The sequence below is a fragment of the Bos indicus genome, chromosome 5, assembly GCF_029378745.1.
Source record: "Bos indicus isolate NIAB-ARS_2022 breed Sahiwal x Tharparkar chromosome 5, NIAB-ARS_B.indTharparkar_mat_pri_1.0, whole genome shotgun sequence".
Lineage (NCBI taxonomy): Eukaryota > Metazoa > Chordata > Mammalia > Artiodactyla > Bovidae > Bos > Bos indicus.
In genome coordinates this window covers 64,239,986-64,262,952 of record NC_091764.1, presented here as the reverse complement: position 1 = coordinate 64,262,952, position 22,967 = coordinate 64,239,986, and the positions used below count along the sequence as shown (strand labels likewise).

At 39.2% G+C, this 22,967-nt stretch overlaps 1 protein-coding gene across 3 annotated transcripts in view; it reads right to left on the bottom strand.

Annotated features, from left to right (window-relative positions):
• The window catches only part of SCYL2 (SCY1 like pseudokinase 2), a 57,225-nt gene extending 36,828 nt beyond the window's left edge, over nucleotides 1–20,397 (bottom strand). For 2 of the 3 annotated variants that reach the window (XM_070789593.1, XM_070789595.1), the window contains exons 1-3: nucleotides 20,155–20,397; nucleotides 7,775–7,979; nucleotides 212–369 (exon numbers count right to left, since the gene is read on the bottom strand). In XM_070789593.1, the coding sequence (XP_070645694.1) occupies nucleotides 212–369; nucleotides 7,775–7,951 (335 nt within the window). In that variant the 5' untranslated portion in view covers nucleotides 7,952–7,979; nucleotides 20,155–20,397. Of the gene's footprint in view, nucleotides 1–211; nucleotides 370–7,774; nucleotides 7,980–19,726; nucleotides 19,745–20,154 lie in introns of those variants that run through there. The other variant, XM_070789594.1, reaches the window with a different exon arrangement.
• Between the last annotated feature and the right edge of the window lie 2,570 nt (nucleotides 20,398–22,967).

Sequence of the window (22,967 nt, the reverse complement as noted above, 5' to 3'; positions counted from 1 at the left end):
TAGGGAAAATTCTTATTAATACTTCAAAAAGAGATATATACATAGCACATGCAAGTAAATTTTAAAGAATTAATCCATAAGAACTCAACTCTCAAAGTTTATAAAAATTTTTCACTGAAAGTATGTTGCACAGATAGAATGCAAATATAAAGGATTTTTTTAAAACTATTTTTTTAGGAAGTCTCTAATGTAAGTTTTCATAAAAATTTACCTGGATTCTTCTAAAGGATGCTGGACAGTAAGAAGTCGAGGGTGTCGTAGTCGAGTTAACTGCTGGACTCCTCGTTTTAGAGAATCGATGATTTGATCTTTTTCAAATTTTTGATATTTGTCAATCAGCTTTTTATCAAAGACAAAAACAGCCACTTCCTAGTAAAAGAAATGTGTAATTTTAATCAAGAATATATAAAAGTAATAAAATTTGAGCTATGCGTTATCTACAAATGCGTAATGCTATGCAAATTTTAGCACCATTGTAATACTTTTTTGATATCAAAAAGTTGGTTTCTTCACGATTACTAAATTTAAAGATTTTTAAAGGTATAAGATTCAGGCTTCCCAGTTGGTGCAGTGGTAAAGAATACACCTGCCAATGCAAGAGACACAAGAGACACGGGTTTAATACCTGGGTTGCGAAGATCCTCTGGAGAAGGAAATGACAACCCACTCCAGTATTCTTGCCTGGGAAGTCCCATGGATAGAGGATGTTGGCGGGCAACAGTCCACGGGGTCTCAAAAGAGTCAGACACAACTTAGTGACTGAACAACAACAAAATGTGATATATGCCTCCAGGAAACTATTTGAGTGAGAGCTTTAAATAGCACTCACATACATACTGCCTTTATAAGTTAGCCTGGCATACACACACACACACAATATTAGCTCTTTCGATCAGTTTGAGACACAGAACAAACAGGAGCTAAGAACATTATGTAATATTATTTTGAACTAAAAACAAATGACCTATAAGTTCAAGCTTCTACCTCACTATTCATGCATACAATCTTACTTTAGTAAGTGTTCTAACACATTTTAAAATGCATCTAATTTAAATGTGTTTATTTTTTCAAGATATTTTAAGTCTTTAAAAAAAGATGTGACTTCTGAGCTCCTACGGATTCACCTCTCTGAAGGAAGAACACTACAGTTCACAAAGAAAAAGAAACAACACACTCTCTGAGGCATCCATTCATTGTCTTAGGTCAAAGATGAAAGATTTCAGATCAGAATAGATTATCAACTATCTTAAAATATTTTCTTTGGTCCAAATAGTTAATTAAAATTAACCAATGTCAACAAAAGTAGTGACTAGTTAACTAAAGTTTAAGCCTCATATTGATTTTCTAAAAGAAAACTTAGCCTGTACCTCAAAACTTTTCAACAGAAGAGATTATCACCTAATCTCTAGTTTGTGTCTTGCTTCTACTACTTCACTATACTACCCACTCTGGTAACACATATCACCTGTATAAAATTCCTATCCTGTCTATGCTTATATAACCATTATAATCCTAAATATGCTACTCTGTAAAAAGACTAAGTCAGTTTCAAAGCTATAAGAGAAATATAGCAGAATAAACTCTAAGCCCAGCAATTATCTACTAGACATTACAAGAGTTATTTTATAGCATCTCTAGAAAGAGACTGTAGAAAGACTAATGGTTAGGAAGTAAGAGCTGCTTTAAATAAACACTCAAAAAGGAAACTAAATAGTACTTATGACTAAATAGTAGCTTCAAGTGCTAATGAACTATAATTGAAGATCTATCCATTTCCACATGTTTACATGTTGTATTTGGTTAAGTTTATCTAGATAATAACTTTAAAAAATCTCAATGGCTCATTTTATATACAAAACTAGCCTAAGAACTTTATTTTACTACAAAATATACACTTGCCATGAAGATTCTTAGGAAATCTTAATTTCACTTGGCTAAATTATTCACTATGAGCTACTTCTTCAATGAATGTCTTTCAAAAATAATAAAGAGCAGCAGAAATTGGTTTTTGGAAGCATAAAGACAGAATAATAATACAGATGTCCAATCAGGTTCAACGAAAGCACAAGTAACCAGGCACAAGAAACTTTGTATTTACCAAGTCTTCTTATCTTGCTATATTCCAGACTTCATAAATATGTTCTTTTTCCATCAGTTTTTTAAGTTCTGTTCTAACAACTCTTCTCAGAGGGTTTCAAACATTTAAGTTAAAAATTTTAAAGTTGTATGTAATCTGAAAATTTTAATTAATCATCTACTAATGTGACAAAAGAGTCCGAAATGCAGTACTTGGATGCAATCTCAAAAATGACAGAATGATCTCTGTTCGTTTCCAGTGCAAACCATTCAACAACACAGTAATCCAAGTCTATGCCCCAACCAGTAACACTGAAGAAGCTGAAGTTGAACGGTTCTATGAAGACCTACAAGACCTTTTAGAACTAACACCCAAAAAAGATGTCCTTTTCATTATAGGTGACTGGAATGCAAAAGTAGGAAGTCAAGAAACACTTGGAGTAACAGGCAAATTTGGCCTTGGAATACGGAATGAAGCAGGGCAAAGACTAATAGAGTTTTGCCAAGAAAATGCATTGGTCATAACAAACACCCTCTTCCGACAACACAAGAGAAGACTCTACACATGGACATCACCAGATGGTCAACACCGAAATCAGATTGATTATATTCTTTGCAGCCAAAGATAGAGAAGCTCTATACAGCCAGCAAAAACAAGACCAGGAGCTGACTATGGCTCAGACCATGAATTCCTTATTGCCAAATTCAGACTTAAATTGAAGAAAGTAGGGAAAACCACTAGACCATTCAGGTATGACCTAAATCAAATCCCTTATGATTATACAGTGGAAGTGAGAAATAGATTTAAGGGCCTAGATCTGATAGACAGAGTGCCTGATGAACTATGGAATGAGGTTCATGACACTGTACAGGAGACAGGGATCAAGACCATCCCCATGGAAAAGAAATGCAAAAAAAGCAAAATGGCTGTTTGGGGAGGCCTTACAAATAGCTGTGAAAAGAAGAGAAGCGAAAAGCAAAGGAGAAAAGGAAAGATATAAACATCTGAATGCAGAGTTCCAAAGAATAGCAAGAAGAGATCAGAAAGCCTTCTTCAGAGATCAATGCAAAGAAATAGAGGAAAACAAGAGAATGGGAAAGACCAGGGATCTCTTCAAGAAAATCAGATACCAAGGGAACATTTCATGCAAAGATGGGCTCGATAAAGGACAGAAATGGTATGGATCTAACAGAAGCAGAAGATATTAAGAAGAGATGGCAAGAATACACAGAAGAACTGTACAAAAAAGATCTTCACGACCCAGATAATCACGATGGTGTGATCACTGACCTAGAGCCAGACATCCTGGAATGTGAAGTCAAGTGGGCCTTAGAAAGCATCACTATAAACAAAGCTAGTGGAGGCGACAGAATTCCAGTGGAGCTATTCCAAATCCTGAAAGATGATGCTGTGAAAGTGCTGCACTCAATATGCCAGCAAATTTGGAAAACTCAGCAGTGGCCACAGGACTGGAAAAGGTCAGTGTTCATTCCAATCCCAAAGAAAGGCAATGCCAAAGAATGCTCAAACTACCACACAATTGCACTCATCTCACACTCTACTAAAGTAATGCTCAAAATTCTCCAAGCCAGGCTTCAGCAATATGTGAACCGTGAACTTCCTGATGTTCAAGCTGGTTTTAGAAACGGCAGAGGAACCAGAGATCAAATTGCCAACATCTGCTGGATCATGGAAAAAGCAAGAGTTTTGGAAAAACATCTATTTCTGCTTTATTGACTATGCCAAAGCCTTTGACTGTGTGGATCACAATAAACTGTGGAAAATTCTGAAAGAGATGGGAATAGCAGACCACCTGACCTGCCTCTTAAGAAATCTGTATGCAGGTCAGGAAGCAAGTTAGAATTGGACATGGAACAACAGACTGGTTCCAAATAGGAAAAGGAGTACGTCAAGGCTGTATATTGTCACCCTGTTTATTTAACTTATATGCAGAGTACATCATGAGAAACGCTGGACTGGAAGAAGCCCAAGCTGGAATCAAGATTGCCGGGAGAAATATCAATAACCTCAGATATGCAGATGACACCACCCTTATGGCAGACAGTGAAGAGGAACTCAAAAGCCTCCTGATGAAAGTGAAAGAGGAGAGTGAAAAAGTTGACTTAAAGCTCAACATTCAGAAAACGAAGATCATGGCATCTGGTCCCACCACTTCATGGGAAATAGATGGGGAAACAGTGGAAACAGTGTCAGACTTTATTTTTCTGGGCTCCAAAATCACTACAGATGGTGACTGCAGCCATGAAATTAAAAGACGCTTACTCCTTGGAAGACAAGTTACGACCAACCTAGATAGCATGTGTAAAAGCAGAGACATTACTTTGCCAACAAAGGTTCGTCTAGTCAAGGCTATGGTTTTTCCTGTGGTCATATATGGATGTGAGAGTTGGACCGTGAAGAAGGCTGAGCGCCGAAGAATTGATGCTTTGGAACTGTGGTGTTGGAGAAGACTCTTGAGAGTCCCTTGGACTGCAAGGAGATCCAACCAGTCCATTCTGAAGGAGATCAGCCCTGGGATTTCTTTGGAAGGAATGATGCTAAAGCTGAAACTATAGTACTTTGGCCACCTCATGGGAAGAGTTGACTCATTGGAAAAGACTCTGATGCTGGGAGGGATTGGGAGAGGAGAAGGGGACGACAGAGGATGAGATGGCTGGATGGCATAACTGACTCGATGGACGTTGAGTCTGAGTGAACTTCAGGAGTTGGTGATGGGACAGGGAGGCCTGGCATGCTGCGATTCATGGGGTTACAAAGAATCGGACACGACTGAGCGACTGATCTGAATGTGAACTTGAAATAACCAATCCTAGGAAAAAATACATAGATATCCCTCAAAGGGCTATGTATACAAACGCTGAAAATACTAATATAAGGATTCTTTTTACTTGGAAATACTGCTGTATTTTTTGTGGGTTTTTTTTTAATACAAGTGAAATTATGATACTTTTTGAAAATCATGTAAAAAACAGTAAAATGTGAAATGGAGGAAAGAACAAGATGTAAACTTTAAATGCAATAGTTTGAATATCATAGGCAATGGCACCCCACTCCAGTACTCTTGCCTGGAAAATCCCATGGACGGAGGAGCCTGGTAGCTGCTGTCCATGGGGTCACACAGAGTTGGACACGACTGAAGTAACTTAGCAGCAGCAGTATTTATTTCACTGCCATGTAACAAGAGAAAACACTTTCCTATTTTTAACTATTAAAACCAGATATAAGAATCTCCTAGCCCAAAGTATCTTACCTAATGTTTACCTCGAAGTCAAATTTAAGATAATATATTGTGCTATAAGGGCTGCCCTGGGGGCTCAGATGGTAAAGAATCTGTCTGCAATGTGGGAGATCCAGGTTCAATCCCTGGGTCAGGAAGATCCCCCAGAGAAGGCAATGGCTACCCACTCCAGTATTCTTGCCTGGAGAATCCCATGGACAGAAAAGCCTTGCAGACTACAGTCCATGGAGTCACAAAAGTTGGACACGACTGAATGACTAACACTTTCACTTCACTTTCATTCTGCTATAAACGCAACTACAATCAAGTACACTATATGCTAAGTAAAAAACCTGAGAGGGTAGGCAAGATTCCTTCAGCCTCAATGTCACTTAAGAGGGAAGTAAAGGAGAAAGGAGAGTATCCTTTTCCATTATTTTTCTCCCAGTTTCTCTAAAATCAGCACAGAACTTTCTGCGATGATAGAAAGTTCTATACCTGCATTGTCCGATATGGTAATACTAGCCACATGTGGCTATGCAGCATTTGAAATGTGATCAGTGCAACAACAGAAAAACTAAATTTAATCTTAATTTTAATTAACTGAAAAAGCCATACGTACTGTATGGCTACCAGTACTGTATTAAGTACAGCTCTAGATTATCTGTTTTCTCTGATTCCATTTTAATAAATATGAGGCTACTGAAAAAAGAATTAACATTTTTCAATTAAGGGAGAAATTCAAATGAGGCTTCAGTGCCAAGCTGGTTAGACACTCAGCTCTTCCTTAAGCAACCAGTCAGCATTCCAGACAGGATACTCAGAGTTCTAACCTCTGAGGTTTGAAAGAGGCAAAGAAAGAAAATTCAAAATCATATCCACAGAGAGCAATGATATAGTCTCAAACTACTTTTTCCCTCAAAGCAATAATTTTGTCAGAAAAAAAAAGGAGTACAGTATAGTTTCATAAGAGAACTCAGTTCTGAAAGTCAGCTGCTGAGAAATGCTATATTAACGTGCACTATCTAAGCAATCATCTATTATTTGTGCCTGGTTCTCACATTCTATGGCAACAACAGAAGCACCAATAGTAACAGAGGGTTTCAGCATATGAACGAATGATATAAACAGAAATACCCTGAACACTTTTGATTAAGGACAAAGACACTATTATGTAATTGCATTCTTAATAAACAACGCAAAATTTAGTAAATGTGGGAGTCTTTCACTTTTCTTTTATATAACTGATTATAAAAGCAATTTGTACTGGCATTGGAGGTTGGTCATTTACATAACTTCATGATTTCATTCATAGCTTTCTAAGTAGTCAATACTCAAGGAACCATTATTTTTTGGATGAGCTGCTGGTGAAAGTGAAAACAATGTTCAAAAATGACCAATCAATATCTAAGGTACAGATCAACTTTGGACTTAAGGACTTCCAATCAAATGGGAATAAAAACAAGATTTAAGGTCAGGTACAAACCACATACCAGAAATCCATCACAGGACCAAGATTCCTCCTTCATAAAAGGATAACCAAAGCCAATTCAGTCTTTAATATACTTATTTGGGAATAATCTGATTTTGGAAAAGTCATAATGTATACCCACAATTATACAATTTTGATACTCACTGGAAAATATGTGTAATAAACCCCACATGTCTTAAAGTCTATATGTTTCACATATAGGGAAGTGAAGTACTTTTAGAAACTAATTTTTCTTTTTAAAGAATGTATTTCCACACCGGTTTTAAACCTGGAGATTTTCCAATTCTTCAGCAATTCCAAAAGAAAGTGATTAGTAAATTTTAACAATCCTCCATGTTTCTCAGAACTATCTGTTGGTTTCTTAAATTAATAAAAATACAACTCAAACTACTCTTCACCAAAAGAACAGTCTCCAAATAACTTTTAAATCAATATACCCCAAAACATACTACTGATTATATCCCACAAATGTATCGCCCTTTGATGGTAAAACTATCAGGTTAATAAACATGAAAAAATATTACAGAAGTCTATTTTCTGGAAGACTGTAGAAGAAGAGAGGGAAGTAAGAGTGCTTAAAAAAAGAGTGCACCTAACATTAGACAAGTTTAACTGAGTAGTATGTCATAACTTATTGATAAAGATAAAAGGAACATGGGAATTTTTATTCTAAAGCATTTTGCTAAATATCTAATACACTCATTTGCTCAACTGATATGTTTGTTATTAAGTAAACAAAATTAAATCACAAGATGAGTTGATACATCAAATAATGTGTTTGTAACTAGGACATTCAAGGGCATGTTTAAAAGCACTTGTTTTTCTATGACTTCCTTAGATGAATGAAACGACAACTAAAGAACTGATTACTTTCAGCATTTCTTAAAATAAAAATGCGTACATGCACAGTATGGTCATTATTAGCATGTGTGTTTTTTTTCCAGCTGAACTCTAAATTAAAACTTACCTGCTTTGTTGACTTTTTTGTGCCATTAAAAATCTTCCAAGCTAGCCCATTGCCACCACTGGCAATGTGTCGACCAACGTCAAATTCTCTAGTGACAGGATTTCCCATCACAGCACTAGTGACGTCAGCTGTTACTTTTGTAACAGTACTCTTCAACTTATTTAGCATGGACTCCATGGCTGCAGTTCTGGGTAGTTATAGTTACCTAGAAACATAGAAGTATAGGAGAGCAGTGATCATTGCTTCTTACTTTTTAAGCACTTACTCATTACTTATTTTGAAAGTTTAATATACCCCAAACAACAAGCAAAACAATCCTATAGAGACAAAGGTATATGTTAGTTTTGCCTTCAGAGAACCCAATATACTTGAGTCTAGGAGCCAAACTGTGCTTCAACCTTAACTGTCACAGACTAATAAGGGAAAAGACACAGTCACACTTGACACTAACGTCAATATGCACCATATAATAATGGTGCATATTATAAGACCCTTTAAGACTTGAAGTGGTACAGAGGGTCTGAATCTTTCTTCTCAGTAAAAATAACTATACATAACCTGAAAGGCTCTACTGTTATACCAAACTATACCAGCTGGAAATCTGAATCTACAAAAGGAATGGAGGACTCTAAAAGTAAAAATTATTCAGGTATATAAAAAACTAATCTTACATTATCTCTAAAAGATAGCTAATCATTTAAAGAAAAAATGGCAAAAGTGTATTGCGCTTATATGTAAAAGTAAAAATATGACAAGACAAACCAAGGATAAGAGAGGGGAAGTGAAAGTATATTTTTGAAATATTCTTATATGTGAGGTAGTATAATATCATTTGAAGTTAGACTGTGGCACATTAAAGACATATTACAGACCCTAGAGCAATATCTAAAATAATAAAGAGACAAACCTAAACAGCCAACAGTGGAAATAAAATGGAACCCTTAAGTAAACTGAGTTAATTTTTTAAAAAATAGGAAAAGGAAAAAAAACAAAGAACAAATGTGAAAAACAGAAAGTAAGTAACAAGATAGACGTGAACCATGAACTTCCAGATGTTCAAGCTGGTTTTAGAAAAGGCAGAGGAATCAGAGATCAAATTGCCAACATCAGCTGGATCATGGAAAAAGCAAGAAAGTTCCAGAAAAACATCTATTTCTGCTTTATTGACTATGCCAAAGCCTTTGACTGTGTGGACCACGATAAACTGTGGAAAATTCTGAAAGAGATGGGAATACCAGACCACCTGACCTGCCTCTTGAGAAACCTGTATGCAGGTCAGGAAGCAACAGTTAGAATTGGACATGGAACAACAGACTGGTTCCAAATAGGAAAAGGAGTACATCAAGGCTGTATATTGTTACCCTGCTTATTTAACTTATATGCAGAGTACACCATGAGAAACGCTGGGCTGGATGAAGCCCAAGCTGGAATCAAGATTGCCGGGAGAAATATCAATAACCTCAGATATGCAGATGACACCACCCTTACGGCAGACAGTGAAGAGGAACTCAAAAGCCTCTTGATGAAAGTGAAAGAGGAGAGTGAAAAAGTTGGCTTAAAGCTCAACATTCAGAAAACGAAGATCATGGCATCTGGTCCCATTACTTCATGGCAGATAGATGGGAAAACAGTGTCAGACTTTATTTTTTGGGGCTCCAAAATCACTGTAGATGGTGATTGCAGCCATGAAATTAAAAGACACTTACTCCTTGGAAGGAAAGTTACGAGCAACCTAGACAGCATATTCAAAAGCAGAGACATTATTTTGGCAACAAAGGTCTGTCTAGTCAAGGCTATGGTTTTCCCAGTCATCATGTATGGATGTGGGAGATGGATTGTGAAGAAAGCTGAACACCGAAGAATTGATGCTTTTGAACTGTGGTGTTGTCTTGAGAGTCTCTTGCACTGCAAGGAGATCCAACCAGTCCATTCTAAAGGAGATAAGTCCTGGGTATTCTTTGGAAGGACTGATGCTAAAGCTGAAACTCCAGTACTTTGGCCACCTGATGCGAAGAGTTGACTTACTGGAAAAGATTCTGATGCTGGGAGGGATTGGGGGCAGGAGGAGAAGGGGATTACAATGGATGAGATGGCTGGATGGCATCACCGACTCGATGGACGTGAGTTTGGGTAAACTCCGGGAGTTGGTGATGGACAGGGAGGCCTGGTGTGCTGCAGTTCATGGGCTCACAAAGAGTCGGACACGACTGAGCTACTGAACTGAACTGAACAAGATAGAGTTAAATCCAACCATATAAATAACTACATTAGATGTAAATGATTTAAGGCCCTGTTAAATGACTGAGACTATCAAACTATATTAAAAAAGCAAGACTCAATTATACACTGTTTACAAGAAACCCACTTTATAGGATGATTTAAAAGTTTAAAAATGGGGACTTCCCTGGTGGTTCACTGGTTAAGACTTGGGCTTACACTGGTCAGGGAACTGGATCCCACATGCTGCAACTAAGTTTAAAAATGTGAAAATATATCAAGCTGGAGTGGCTATATTAATAACAGACAGAACAGGCTTCAAGACAAAGAGGGACACTTTACAGTGACAAAGTTGTCAATTCTCAAGAAGATATAACAATCCTAAATGTGTACATACTGAACTAACAGAGCTTCAAAATAAATGCAGCAAAAACTAATAGAACTGAAGGAAGAAACAGACAAATCTTCAAGTGTATCTGGAGACTTCATAGATCCGTTCTTAATGGCTGATGGACAGAAAGACCAAAAAGACAGAAAATCAGTAAGGACGTAGAAGTCCTGCACACTGGAGATGTGGGTTCAGTCCCTGGGTTGGGAAGATCCCTTGGAGAAAGAAAATGGCAACCCATTACAGTATTCTTGCCTGGGAAATCCCATGGACACAGGAGCCTGGTGGGCTATAGTCCATGGGGTCACAAAAGAGCAGGACACGACTTAGCGACTTAACAAAAACAAATCAAGTAACCTAAAACACTCCACTCAACAAAAGCAGAATTAATTTTGTTTTCATATGTACATGGTATATTCACTAAGATAGACTATATGCTGGACCATAAAACAAGTCTCAAAATGAGTGCAACTACTGGAATAATATAAAATATGCTCAACAAGGACAATGAAATTAAGCTAGAAGTCAGTGATAGATAAATATCTAGAAAAATGCAAATACCTGGAAATTAAACAACACTTCTAAATATTCAAGGGTTAAAAAAGAAATCACAGAAAAAAATTTAAAGTATCTGGAAATGAACAAAATTGAGAAATCTGTGGTATGTAGGCAAAGCATGCCTTGTAGGAAATTCATAGCTTTAAATGTTTATATTAGGGGAAAAAATTTCAAAATCAATGGCATAAGCTTCCAACTTAGGAAGTTAGAAAAAAGAAGAAAATTAAACTCAAAATAAATTTTAAAAGTAGAAAGAAGAAAATAAAGAATAGACTTAAATGGAATAGACTGAATTTAATAAGAGAAATGAAAAAGAAAAACAATGAAGCCACATACTTTTTTTAAGATAAATCTCTAACTACATTAAACTTTTAAAAACACAAATGACCAGTATTGTAAATAGAGGAAATCCTGCAGATGCTAATCCCTTACAGATTCTATAAATTCTGAATCAATCAGGTATTATATTATGGACAATCTTATGCCAGCCAATTAATTCAACAACTTGGATAAAACGAAAAAATTCTTTGGAAGGTACAACTACCATAACTGAAGAGAAAGTCAAAATAACCCTATAGTTCCTGTAAGATGTTACGAAAAAACCCGAACGACCTTTCTGGCCAACCCAGTAAAAGAAATGCATTTCATAACTACAACTCTTACCACAAACAGACCTCCAGGCTTCGATGGGTTGACTGCTGAGTATGGGGTGACTGCAGCCAAGAAATTAAAAGACATTCGATCCTTGGAAGAAAAGTTATGACAAACCTAGACAGCATATTAAAAAGCAGAGACATCACTATGTCGACAAAGCTCCATATAGTCAAAATTATGGTTTTCCAGTAGTCGTTTGTGGATGTGAGAGGTGGACCATAAAGAAGGCTGAGCACTAAAGAATTGATGCTTTCCAACTGTGGTGCTGGAGAAGACTCTTAAGAGTCCCTTGGACTGCAAGGAGATCAAACCAGTTAATCCTAAAGGAAATCAACCCTTAATATTCATTGGAAGGATTGAAGCTAAAGCTGAAAGCTCCAGTACTTCAGCCACCATTTGCGAAGAGCAGACTCTCTGGAAAAGACCCTGATGCTGGGAAAGACTGAGGGCAGGAGAAGGGGGCAACAAAGGATGAGATAGTTGGACGGCATCATCGACTCAATGGACATGAGTTTGAACAAACTCGGTGAGATAGTGAAGGCACAGAAGCCTGGCGAGCTGTAGTCCATGGGGTTGTAAACATTCGGACCCAACTGAGCTACTGAACAACAATAACTAGGTTAAGGCAGAAAAAATTTTTTTGACAAAAGTCAATACTCATTCAGTTTAAAAACTCTCAGCAAACTAAGAACAGAAAGGAGCTTCCTCAACCTGATAAATGGTATCTCTGAATATCTACAGGAAGGAAGAGAAGAAGTAAAATTCTTTATTCTCATTAACATGATCATATACACAGAAAGTCAGAAGTAATCCACAAAAACAGCTACTGGAATTAATATGTAAGTTAGCATGAAGGCAGAATATGAAAATACTTTTTTAAAAAGACTACTTTTATATTTTAGAAACAGACAACTGAACATGGAAATTTCAAAATTACCATTTTGAAGGGAGGAATGGCCAAGATGGTGGAATAGAAGGAACCTAAGCTCATCTCCTCTCTTGAGCACATCAAAATCAAAACAATCCACTGAAAAGGACTGAAATCTACCAGAAAAGATCCTCTACAACTAAGGACATAAAGACAGAACCACAAGACAGGTAAGAGGAGTGGACTCACGATATAATCAAATCTCATACTCCCCCAGGATACAAGATATTTCCCCACAAACTAGAGAAAAATTTTATTACAGAGGTTCTCTCACAGGAGTGAGTTCTGAGCCCCACATCAGGCTCCCCAGCCCAGAGCTCTAGCACACTGGGAGGAGGAACTCCCAGAACATTTGGCCTTGAAGGCCAGCTGGGCTTAGCCATGGGAGTTCCACAGACTTCACTCTTAAAGGATGCACACAAAAATCTCACAAGCACTGGAACCAAGGGTAAAAGCAGTGATTTCATGGGAGCCTAGGCCTATGAGAAAGTATCTTGTAGTAATTTATAATCGAAAATGACCTGGAAAAGAAAATACATATACGTATGTATGTATGCATAACAGAATCACTTTGGTGTATGCTTGAAACTGAACATTGTAAATCAAACCTACTTCAATTAAAAAAATTAAGGAACTAAAAAAAAAAGTAAAAAACTTAAAAGGCAAACACTGATGCAAATAAATACAGCAAATGGAAAAAATAGCATCTCAAGGACACAAAATACTTATGGATAAATTTAACAAGATACAAGGACTTAAAAAAGATACAAAGACACAAAGACTTGCATAATGAAAATAAAATTTTCTGTGAAAAATTGAAGACTTAAATGGAAAAAGTTGTACAGACAATATTGTTCTTTGTACAATATTGTTAAGATATTGTCAATTTTCCCCATCAATCTATAGACACGATGTAATCCAATCAGAATCCCAGAGGCTTTTGTAAAAAGAAACTGACAAGCTTCGAAAATGTTACTCTGAGAACAGGTCCATAGGCTTCACTGGATTGTTTAAGGGTCTACCGCACAGAAAGAGGTCCAAAGGCCTATCACTCATGGCGTGTGGTGGTTGTTTAGATGCTAAGTCCTGTTCCACTCTTTTGCAACTCCATGGACCCCGTCAGGCTTCTCTGTCCGTGGGATTTCCCAGACAAGAATACTGGAGTGGGTTGCCATTTCCTTCTCCAGGGGATCTTTTCAGTTCAGTGATTGAAACCCCGTCTCCCGCACTGGCAGGCAGACTCTACCAGTGAGCCACCAGGGAAGCCATGTGTGTTCTTTCCTAAAATTGATTTGCCTGAGAACAAGTGTGTGTCTTGCAAATTTTCCTAACCAACTCTTTTTCACAATTTTCTCCCACTTGACCAAATCCCAGTCTTATTATAGGGCATTTCTCTGGGTATACAAAACCTTAGCAGGCATGCCAAAAGGGAAAATGCAGTTCTAGAATACATTAATCCTGAAAGTCTCTTAAGAGTAAAGCAAAAAGAAGTTTGGTAAGAAATTCTGAAGGGGCTTGTGCTTTAGTTCTTAACGGCAAAATCCTATGCCTTATCTGTCACAGAACTACAATTAAGAAACAAGATAGTTATTACAGGAGTGTACAGAACAAGCTTATTTCAATTAATAAGCAAAAACTCCAAGGTTCTGATAAAAATAAAACATAATCTAGAAATTAGAAACTTTGTAACTATCTAAACCCTTGACAAAAAAAATTCTGATGCTATCAACTTAAAGCACAAAAAGCACAATGTCTTACAAAATTAGAGAATACACAAGCAAAAATATCTAGAAGGCCACTGGACAAAGGTAGCATTAGTTTGTGTCCTATTTTCTCAGTCAATTAAATTATATTTATTTAGATATAACTTACTTTCTTCTGTTAAAGATTTGAACTGTCTGTAAATAGAAATAAAAATTCACTTTCCTTTTTCTGTTTAATACTGCATTTCTGAAAGCAGTTGGAAAATGTTGCTACTGGAATTATGAAAACATTTATTGCCATGCCAAGTTGTTTTCTATGAACATCTGCTACTGATTTTGATGGGAAGGTGCAAGAGACATTAAAATCCACTTTAAAACCTACATATCCTTTCCTCTAACTCTGCCTAAGCTATGTATTACATGCCATGCACTTGTCATATGTTGGGAATACAGATGTAAATGGAAACATTTCTGCTATTTAGGGACTCAGTTGAGTAGCACACTCTGACCTGCAAAGACTTATACCAGTTAACTAGAGTATGAATGTAACATGCTTTGGGAACATGAAGATGGGCTCAAAAATGAAGTGTTTGTAAATCAGTAAAAAAATTTAAAAGAAAAAAAGAAAAGAAGTGTTTTTCAAGTAGGAGAAAAGTGAAGGAGTTTCCAGAAAGGACCAAGACATGTGCCAAGACATGAAGGGGAGGAAGACTATATATGATGTGATTTGAAAACTGTAAATAGTCTGAGTATCAAATCACAGGATATTTTCAGAGTTGATATTCAAATTTGAGTTGCCTATCCATTAGCCAAACAGAGTCAACACTGGTGTACCCAAGGTAGAAACAGACATGAAAATTCATCTGGTGAACTATTTAATATTTATTGAGCACCCACTATGTACCTGACACCACATAAGAAACTGGGGAAAAAAGAAGAAAAAATAAGCCATGAAAGAGCTTACCATCAAAGTGGCAAGAGGTAGAGAAGTAAACCAACCACAGAATTTTTGAAATACTTTTTTTTTGTAGGGGGTGCTTACAGATTACTAAAGTTTTTAAAAAGATAGTGTTTTTAAAAAATGGTTAAAAACATTCTTTGGCCTATACAGAAACCATGTTTAGTTTTACTTGGGAAACAAAGACTGTATCAGCTGAACACAATCATTCTTTTTATAACTACAAACAGTATATATTTATTATAAGTTGAGCTAGAAGCAATTATTTCAAGAGACATCCCTGATTTAAGAAACAAAAAACTAAGAAGACTTAGCAATGTAAAGTGAAGCACACATCACTCAATAAATTACTGGGTAGAGAAGAGGTGAAAAACACCAGGCTAGGCACAGTAGGAGAAACAAGAAGTAAAACACTGTTTTCATCATTAAGTTTGTATACAGTAAGATTTTAAAAGCAGAATGTGAGGTTATAAGGCAACATATGCTAAAGTATCAAATAACTAATTTGAACAATAAGTAAAATTTGAGGAAAAATTACATCCAACTCTTTAGAAGGCACTTTCAGCCCATGAACTAAGTACAGTTTTTACTACAGAAAGTCAACCAGATGCTTAGAAATTATTATAATTAAAAAAGAAAAAGAAACAGCACTGGGCTGGCAGTGTCTCACTGTTCAGCAACTCTGTTGTTCAGTCGCTAAGTTGTGTCTGACTCTTTGTGACCCCACGAACTGCAGCACGCCAGGCTTCCCTGTCCTTAACTATCTCCCAGAGTTTGCTCAAACTCATGCCCATTGAGTCAATGCCATCCAACCATCTCATCCTCTGTTGTCCCCTTCTCCTCTTGCCCTCAATCTTTTCCAGGATCAGGGTCTTTTCCAGTGAGTCGGCTCTTCGCATTAGGTGGCCAAAGTACTGGAGCTTCAGCTTCAGCATCAGTCCTTCCAATGAATATTTAGTTTATTTAGTTGATTTCCTTTAGGATTGGCTGATTTGATCTCCTTGCTGTTCAAGGGACTCTCAAGAGTCTTCTCCAGCACCACAGTTCAAAAGCATCAATTCTTCAGCGCTCAGCCTTCTTTATGGTCCAATGCTCACATCCATAGATGAATACTGGAAAAACCACAGCTTTGACCATAAGGACCTCTGTCAGCGAAGTGACTTCTCTACTTTTAATTCAGCAACTCTAGCCAGAAGAAAAAGAATAACTGACTAGGAAATTAGACAAAATGATAACTAAGCTTATTTCCTTAGGACTGTGATTATTCCTTGCTGCTGCTGCTAAGTCACTTCAGTCATGTCTGACTCTGTGCGATCCCACAGATGGCAGCCCACCAGGCTCCCCCATCCCTGGGATTCTCCAGGCAAGAACACTGGAGTGGGTTGCCATTTCCTTCTCCAATGCATGAAAGTGAAAAGTGAAAACGAAGTCGCTCAGTCATGTCCAACTCCTAGTGACCCCATGGACTGCAGCCCACCAGGCTCCTCCGTCCATGGGATTTTCCAGGCAAGAGTACTGGAGTGGGGTGCAAGACCTGAAATCTGAAATACAGTGCAGTAAAACTGAAATGCGTGAAAACCGAAACTCATACAGCACAGAAGTGTTGTCGAAAAAAATGGTTTTCAAACTTCAAAGCAATGATCTTTAAATTCTGGTGAACGTCTAAACTGTGGTGTTGGAGAAGACTCTTGAGAGTCCCCTGGACTGTAAAGAGATCAAACCAGTCAATCCTAAAGGAAATCAGGCCTGAATATTCATTGGAAGGACTGATGCTGAAGCTGAAGCTCCAATATTCTGGCCATCTGATGGGAAGAGCCGACTCATTGGAAAAGACTCTGATGCTGGGAAGACTGAAGGCAAAAGGAAAAGAGGGCGGCAGAGGATTAGATGGTTAGACAGCATCACCTACTCAACCGACATGAATTTCAGCAAACTCCAGGAGATAGTGAAGGACAAGGAAGCCTGGGGTGCTACAGTCCACGGGGTTGCAAAAAGTTGGATACAATTTGTTAAAACATACAAATGCCAAGCTACCATCTCAAGCCTCTGGAGTCAGAATCCATAAATGTGCAGTCAAGACATTCATATTTTGAGCAGCTTCCCAGGTGATTACGACACGCAGTATGAGAATTACATGATTAAGTATAGTCTTCACTGGCAGCAAAACCTGGGTTCAAATGCCAGGTTTCATAAAAGCACTATAACCACCAACTAGCCTCCCTAACACTATTTTCAGTCTTTAAAAAAGGGAAACTGTCACCCATGCCTCAAGTAACTGTTGTGAGGATTAAAGACAATGATGCACACAAAATACTGAGAACAATTCCTGGCACATTTCATAAGAAGTCAATAAATTCATACATTTAACAAACATTTATTAAGCACTTACACAGTATCAAGACATGAGGGAAATCTCATTAATTTAACAAGTATTAATCAGTATGGCAATTCTGCAATGGCGTCATGAGAACATATAATCAGGGGAATGTATCCTAATTAGGAAAGTCTTCCCTGATGCAAGCTGAATGAAGAGCAGGCGTTAACTGGATGAAAAGGAAAGGAAGAGCATTTTCAGGCAAAGGAAGCATCATAATCAAATGCCATACACCTGAAGCAGAACAGAAAGAACAAAGTGACCAGGAGAAGAAGAGGAGGCCAGAAGGCGCTGTGGAGATGAGGTTGCAAAGGCAATTAAGAGCTGCCCAAACAACCTGTTAAGGATTTTAGTTTCTCTTAAAAAAAGTGAAGAGTTTCAAACATGAAGATTATGTGATCAGATCTGCATTTTGAAAAATCACTCAGTCTTGTGTGCAAAACTATAGAAGAAGCCAACAGTAAATGCAGGTAGACCCTAATTGTGTGCTCTGTGTGTGCTAAGTCGCTTCAGTCGTGCCTGCCCTTTGTGACCCTATGGACTGTAGCCTGCCAGGCTCCTCTATCCATGGAATTCTCTAAGCAAGAATACTGGAGTGGGTTGCCATTTCCTACTCCAGGGATCTTCCCGATCCAGGGATCAAACCTGTGTCTCTTATGTCTCCTGCAGTGGCAGGCGGGTTCTTTACCGCTAGGGCCACCTGCTACTGCTACTAAGTCACTTCAGTCGTGTCCGACTCTGTGCGACCCCACAGACGGCAGCCCACCAGGCTCCCCCATCCCTGGGATTCTCCAGGCAAGAATACTGGAGTGGGTCTCCATTTCCTTCTCCAATGCATGAAAGTGAAAGTGAAGTCGCTCAGCCATGTGCAATCCTAGTGACCCCATGGACTGCAGCCTACCAGGCTCCTCCGTCCATGGGATTTTCCAGGCAAGAGCACTGGAGTGGGTTGCCATTGCCTTCTCCGTAGGGCCACCTGGGAAGACCCTAATTAGGAGACCATAAATAATTCAAATGAGAAATGATAGTGGTTGGAACTCGAATACTAGTGTAAAGACCAGGAGTAGACTCAACAGATAATCAAATAAGACTCCAGGAGAGACTGATATGAGACAGGAAGTTGTCAAACTTGAACTCCTATAGAAAGGATGATGAAAACTAGTCACTTGAGTCAAACACAGTAAGAGGACCTATTTTTCTTGGGAGGTAAGTCATGACTTTCAAACATGTGAGTATGAATAGTTACTCCTAATTATGGGATTGGTTTTTATAGAAACATTTCAGTGTACATTGCGCTTGTATTTTACTGAGTGTTTTATTTTACTGGATGTTTTTGGATATCAGACAGAACAGAATAGGTTTCTGCATGTGTGTAAAATGGATCTGAACAGAATGAAGGTCCTTACTTTCCTTTAGGTTCTTTCCTTTAAACACTCCCTCAAAATTGTCTTTCATGACTACAGTTTAATAGTGTCTCAAGAATTCTACTTATACACTCAGCTGATAAATTATTTTAAAACTTAAAAAAATTAGTATTAAAATGGAAAAAAAAAAAAGATAAAAAGCCAAACAAAGGAAAAAATAACCTGTAAAGTCCAAAAGGAAGCTTCAACCACGTGACTTTCAATCTGTTACCAGAACATGAACATGAAGGGGGTTTTATTGTGACAGGCTGGTTTGGAGCATTAACCTTAAACCATATTAATATTCCAGAATGAAAAGGCTTGCGAATGCGACTTAGGAAACTTCTTACTCATAGAATCCAACTTGTAAATTTTTTGACTCCAGACCTTGATCTATAAAAATACTAGTTTGCAACTTAAAACTGTGTCACTACTGACTTGGTGCTTTTAAGTCGCTTGAGACTGGAGCCTCAGGAAGACTGTTAGGGGAGCTGACTTGACAACACTGGTTCCCTTAATTACTGACCACAGGTATGTACTCTGTCGGATCCCAAGTTTTTGCAAGCTTCATGGGTCTCAACCTTCTTCCATCCTTTCTCTCCCACTTAGAAAAACAGGAGAGCAGGAGCCTCGGAGAGGGTATTTAACAAAACACCTGCCCCACCCACCTCACAAACAATAACCTTCCATTCCAGAACTAAAGCTCCTGTCAGAAAAGGACGCTGGGCCGGACGGCCTCAGATGGTAACCCAGGTTATCAGAGGCGCACCTCAACACTGAGGGGAGCTCTTCTCACCCAGTCCCGGAGTAGTGTCCTATTTCCCAAAACGGAACCAAGATCTCCACCGCGGAAACCCGAGCTCCTGAGCCTGAGCACGGGGCTCTCCCTCCAGCAGATGGCTCCAGCCCGGGGTCTCCAGTCGCTTCCAGGCCTCTTTGGGAGACTCGGGCCTCCCGGATCTGCTCCCCGCAGCTTCCCGCTCCCCTAGCCCGGCTTCGCGCGAGGGCGCCTACCGCCCAGCTGGCCCCACCTGCAGCCAGGAGGCCCGTCACCAGGCAACAGTCGCCAGCCCCTGGGACCTTGAGAGGCCTACCCCGGGCGCGGGTCCTTCCCCATTCCTTCTCTCTGCCTGGGGAGCCCGGGCGGGTGCGCGATCGGTGAAGGAGGTCGTTCGGTGCCCATGGGCGGTCACTCACCTCTTCCCCTTCTCCCTCAGAAGGGGCGGCCCTGGGGCTCTTCCCCACCCCGCCCCCCAAACGCCTCTCGGCTGCTCCTGCTCAGCCTCGGCGCCTGGCCGCTGCCACCGGCTTACTCCATAGCCTCCTACACTCGTGCGGCCTCAAAGGCTGGAACCGGAGGAGGGGAAAGGGGAGGGGAGGGGCGGGAGTGGGGAGGAAGAGTAAAGGAGGGGGAGGAAGACCGAAAGACCAGTCGGTCCTGGCATGACGTCACTTCCGGCTTGTTCGGAAGGGGCGGGACCAGGACGTCTTTGACACCCCCCCCCCGAAGAGAGCCAAGTGGGGGCGGGGCCACGGGCCGGAGGCGGAGCCCGGTGGACGAGGTTAGGGCAGTTCATTTGACTCCGCGGTTCCATAGCCTTGCCTTGACTGCCAGATCCAGCTTCCCGGCCCTGGGCGGAACGGATCGAGCTTCGTGAGCCGTAGAGGCTCCAGGAAAAGAAGGACAGGTAGCCCTTTAGAGCCTAGACAAATGTGCCCTAAAGAGGGGGACAGCTGAGGAGAGCGAAGGTTTGGACTTTGAGCTCAGGCCTCTGGGGCTCGCCCCTTTCCTGGATCCGCCCCTTTCCCCGCCCACCTGTCCTCTCAGTCTGACTGAGGACCGCCTCTGGGTCTTTTCAGAAGCTGCGCTTCTTGGGGAGTCCTGGAAAGCAGTGCTTCTCAGACTTTAACATGAACACATGATTTGGGGATGTTATTAAAATGCAGCGTGGATTCAAGAGTACGGTCTGATGGTCTATGTTTCTAAGACGTTCATAAGATGATGCCAATGCTGCAAGTCCTTGAGCTCGAGGACTATTTCTTTAACCTGGCCTACTCGTTTAATGACGCTTAGCGAGGCAGATGGTCCGTGGAAAATAACTCTGTCTCCAGCGCTCATAGACTCCTAGGCTTATCTACCCCACCCTACCCTAACTTCGACCGTACTTGCTTCTACTCCTCAAACCTTCCCCTTTCCACTCTGCCCTCCACCCCCTGCTCCTGTCTACGCACTGTCCACAAGGTCTTGCGCTGTAATAGTTCAAGGATAGACAGCTTCTGCTACAGAAGGCGTTTGAAGGTGACTGTTTCTTTGCTCTAAACATCACACCATTATGTAAAATTGGCACCCATTTTCCTATTACTTACTCCTTGGAAGAAAGTTATGACCAACCTAGACAGCATATTAAAAAGCAGAAACATTACTTTGCCAACAAAGGTCTGTCTAGTCAAAGCTATGGTTTTTCCAGTAGTCATGTATGGATGTGAGAGTTGGACTATAAAGAAAGCTGAGCGCCGAAGAACTGATGCTTTTGAACTGTGGTGTTGGAGAAGATTCTTGAGAGTCCCTTGGACTGCAAGGAGATCCAACCAGTCCATCCTAAAGTAAATCAGTCCTGAATGTTCATTGGAAGGACTGATACTGAAGCTGAAACTCCAATACTTTGGCCACCTGATGCGAAGAGCTGACTCATTTGAAAAGACTCTAATGCTGGGAAAGATTGAAGGCAAGAGGAGAAAGGGACGAAAGAGGCTGAGATGGTTGGATGGCATCACCGACTCAATGGACATGAGTTTGGGTACACTCCAGGAGTTGGTGATGGACAGGGAGGCCTGGCGTTCTGCGGTCCATGGGGTCGCAAAGAGTCAGACACGACTGAGCCACTGAACTGAATTGAACTTCCAGTTATTCATAGGCAAAGGAAGAAAGACTTAAATTCTTGGATTCTAACAACAAAAATCTAGAAACAACATTCTAGATGTTTCAATTTATTCCCTTATCTTACTAAAAAATTTTTATTAAAAATTCACTGGGGTAGGAGGGAATGAAGAGTGACTGCTAACTGTATAAAGTCTTCTTTTTGAAGTGATGAAATGGTCTGGAGTTAGATGAAAGAGATGGCTGCACAGAGTTGTGAATGAAAAGTCATTGAATTGTACACTTTAAAAGAGTGAATTTTGTGAAATGTAAATTATATCTAAATTTTATTGTCTCCAATTAATTGAAAAAGTTTATATATATACATTATAAAAATCAGAAATATGTATGCTGAAAAGTGAACATGCTTTCATTATGTCTATTTCCCAAAGGTTAGTTTGAATTTTATCCTTCCAGACCTTTCTTTCTGTTTTCGTATATTTGTGTATAGGTTGGGAATTTATTTTTGCATAACTAGGATGATATTAATAGTATACAAATTGTTCCGCCCAACTCTGTTTTTACTACTTAATGAAATCCTTCATGCTATAAATGTCATTCTTCCTAATGGGTTTTTAATAATCTGTAATAAAGCTATACTATAATCTATTTAACTATTCCCCATGTGCTGGACATTTTACTGTCTTCAGGTTTTCATTATTTCTAAGTTTTCTTTTTCAACAAGAACAACTGACAGATAAATCAGTTTTTTCAGCTCCTTGCCCTAGATTTCTTTCATGCAAAGGTTGTCATTGTTCAAAAGTCAAAAAGAAGAAATAAAAACAGAGTCTGATGAAGCCACAGCTCTGTAATAAGCAAGATTTCAGTAAGTGTGTGCATTCCTTTTGAATGTATCCTAAATTAATATTCTTCAAGACTACATTCACATAATAGTATATGTTTTATCAGTAGAGCAAATTCCTAGGTTTACTCTGATTTTATTGGGAGATGAACATGTGCAACCTTAGTAAACCTATTATAGTTTCCATAAGATGCGAGAAGAAACTTAAGAAAGGCATTGGCAGCTGATATGACATAAAAAAGCATAAGGTTGCAAAAAAACGTATATATTTTTGTGTAATCTAAACTTGCT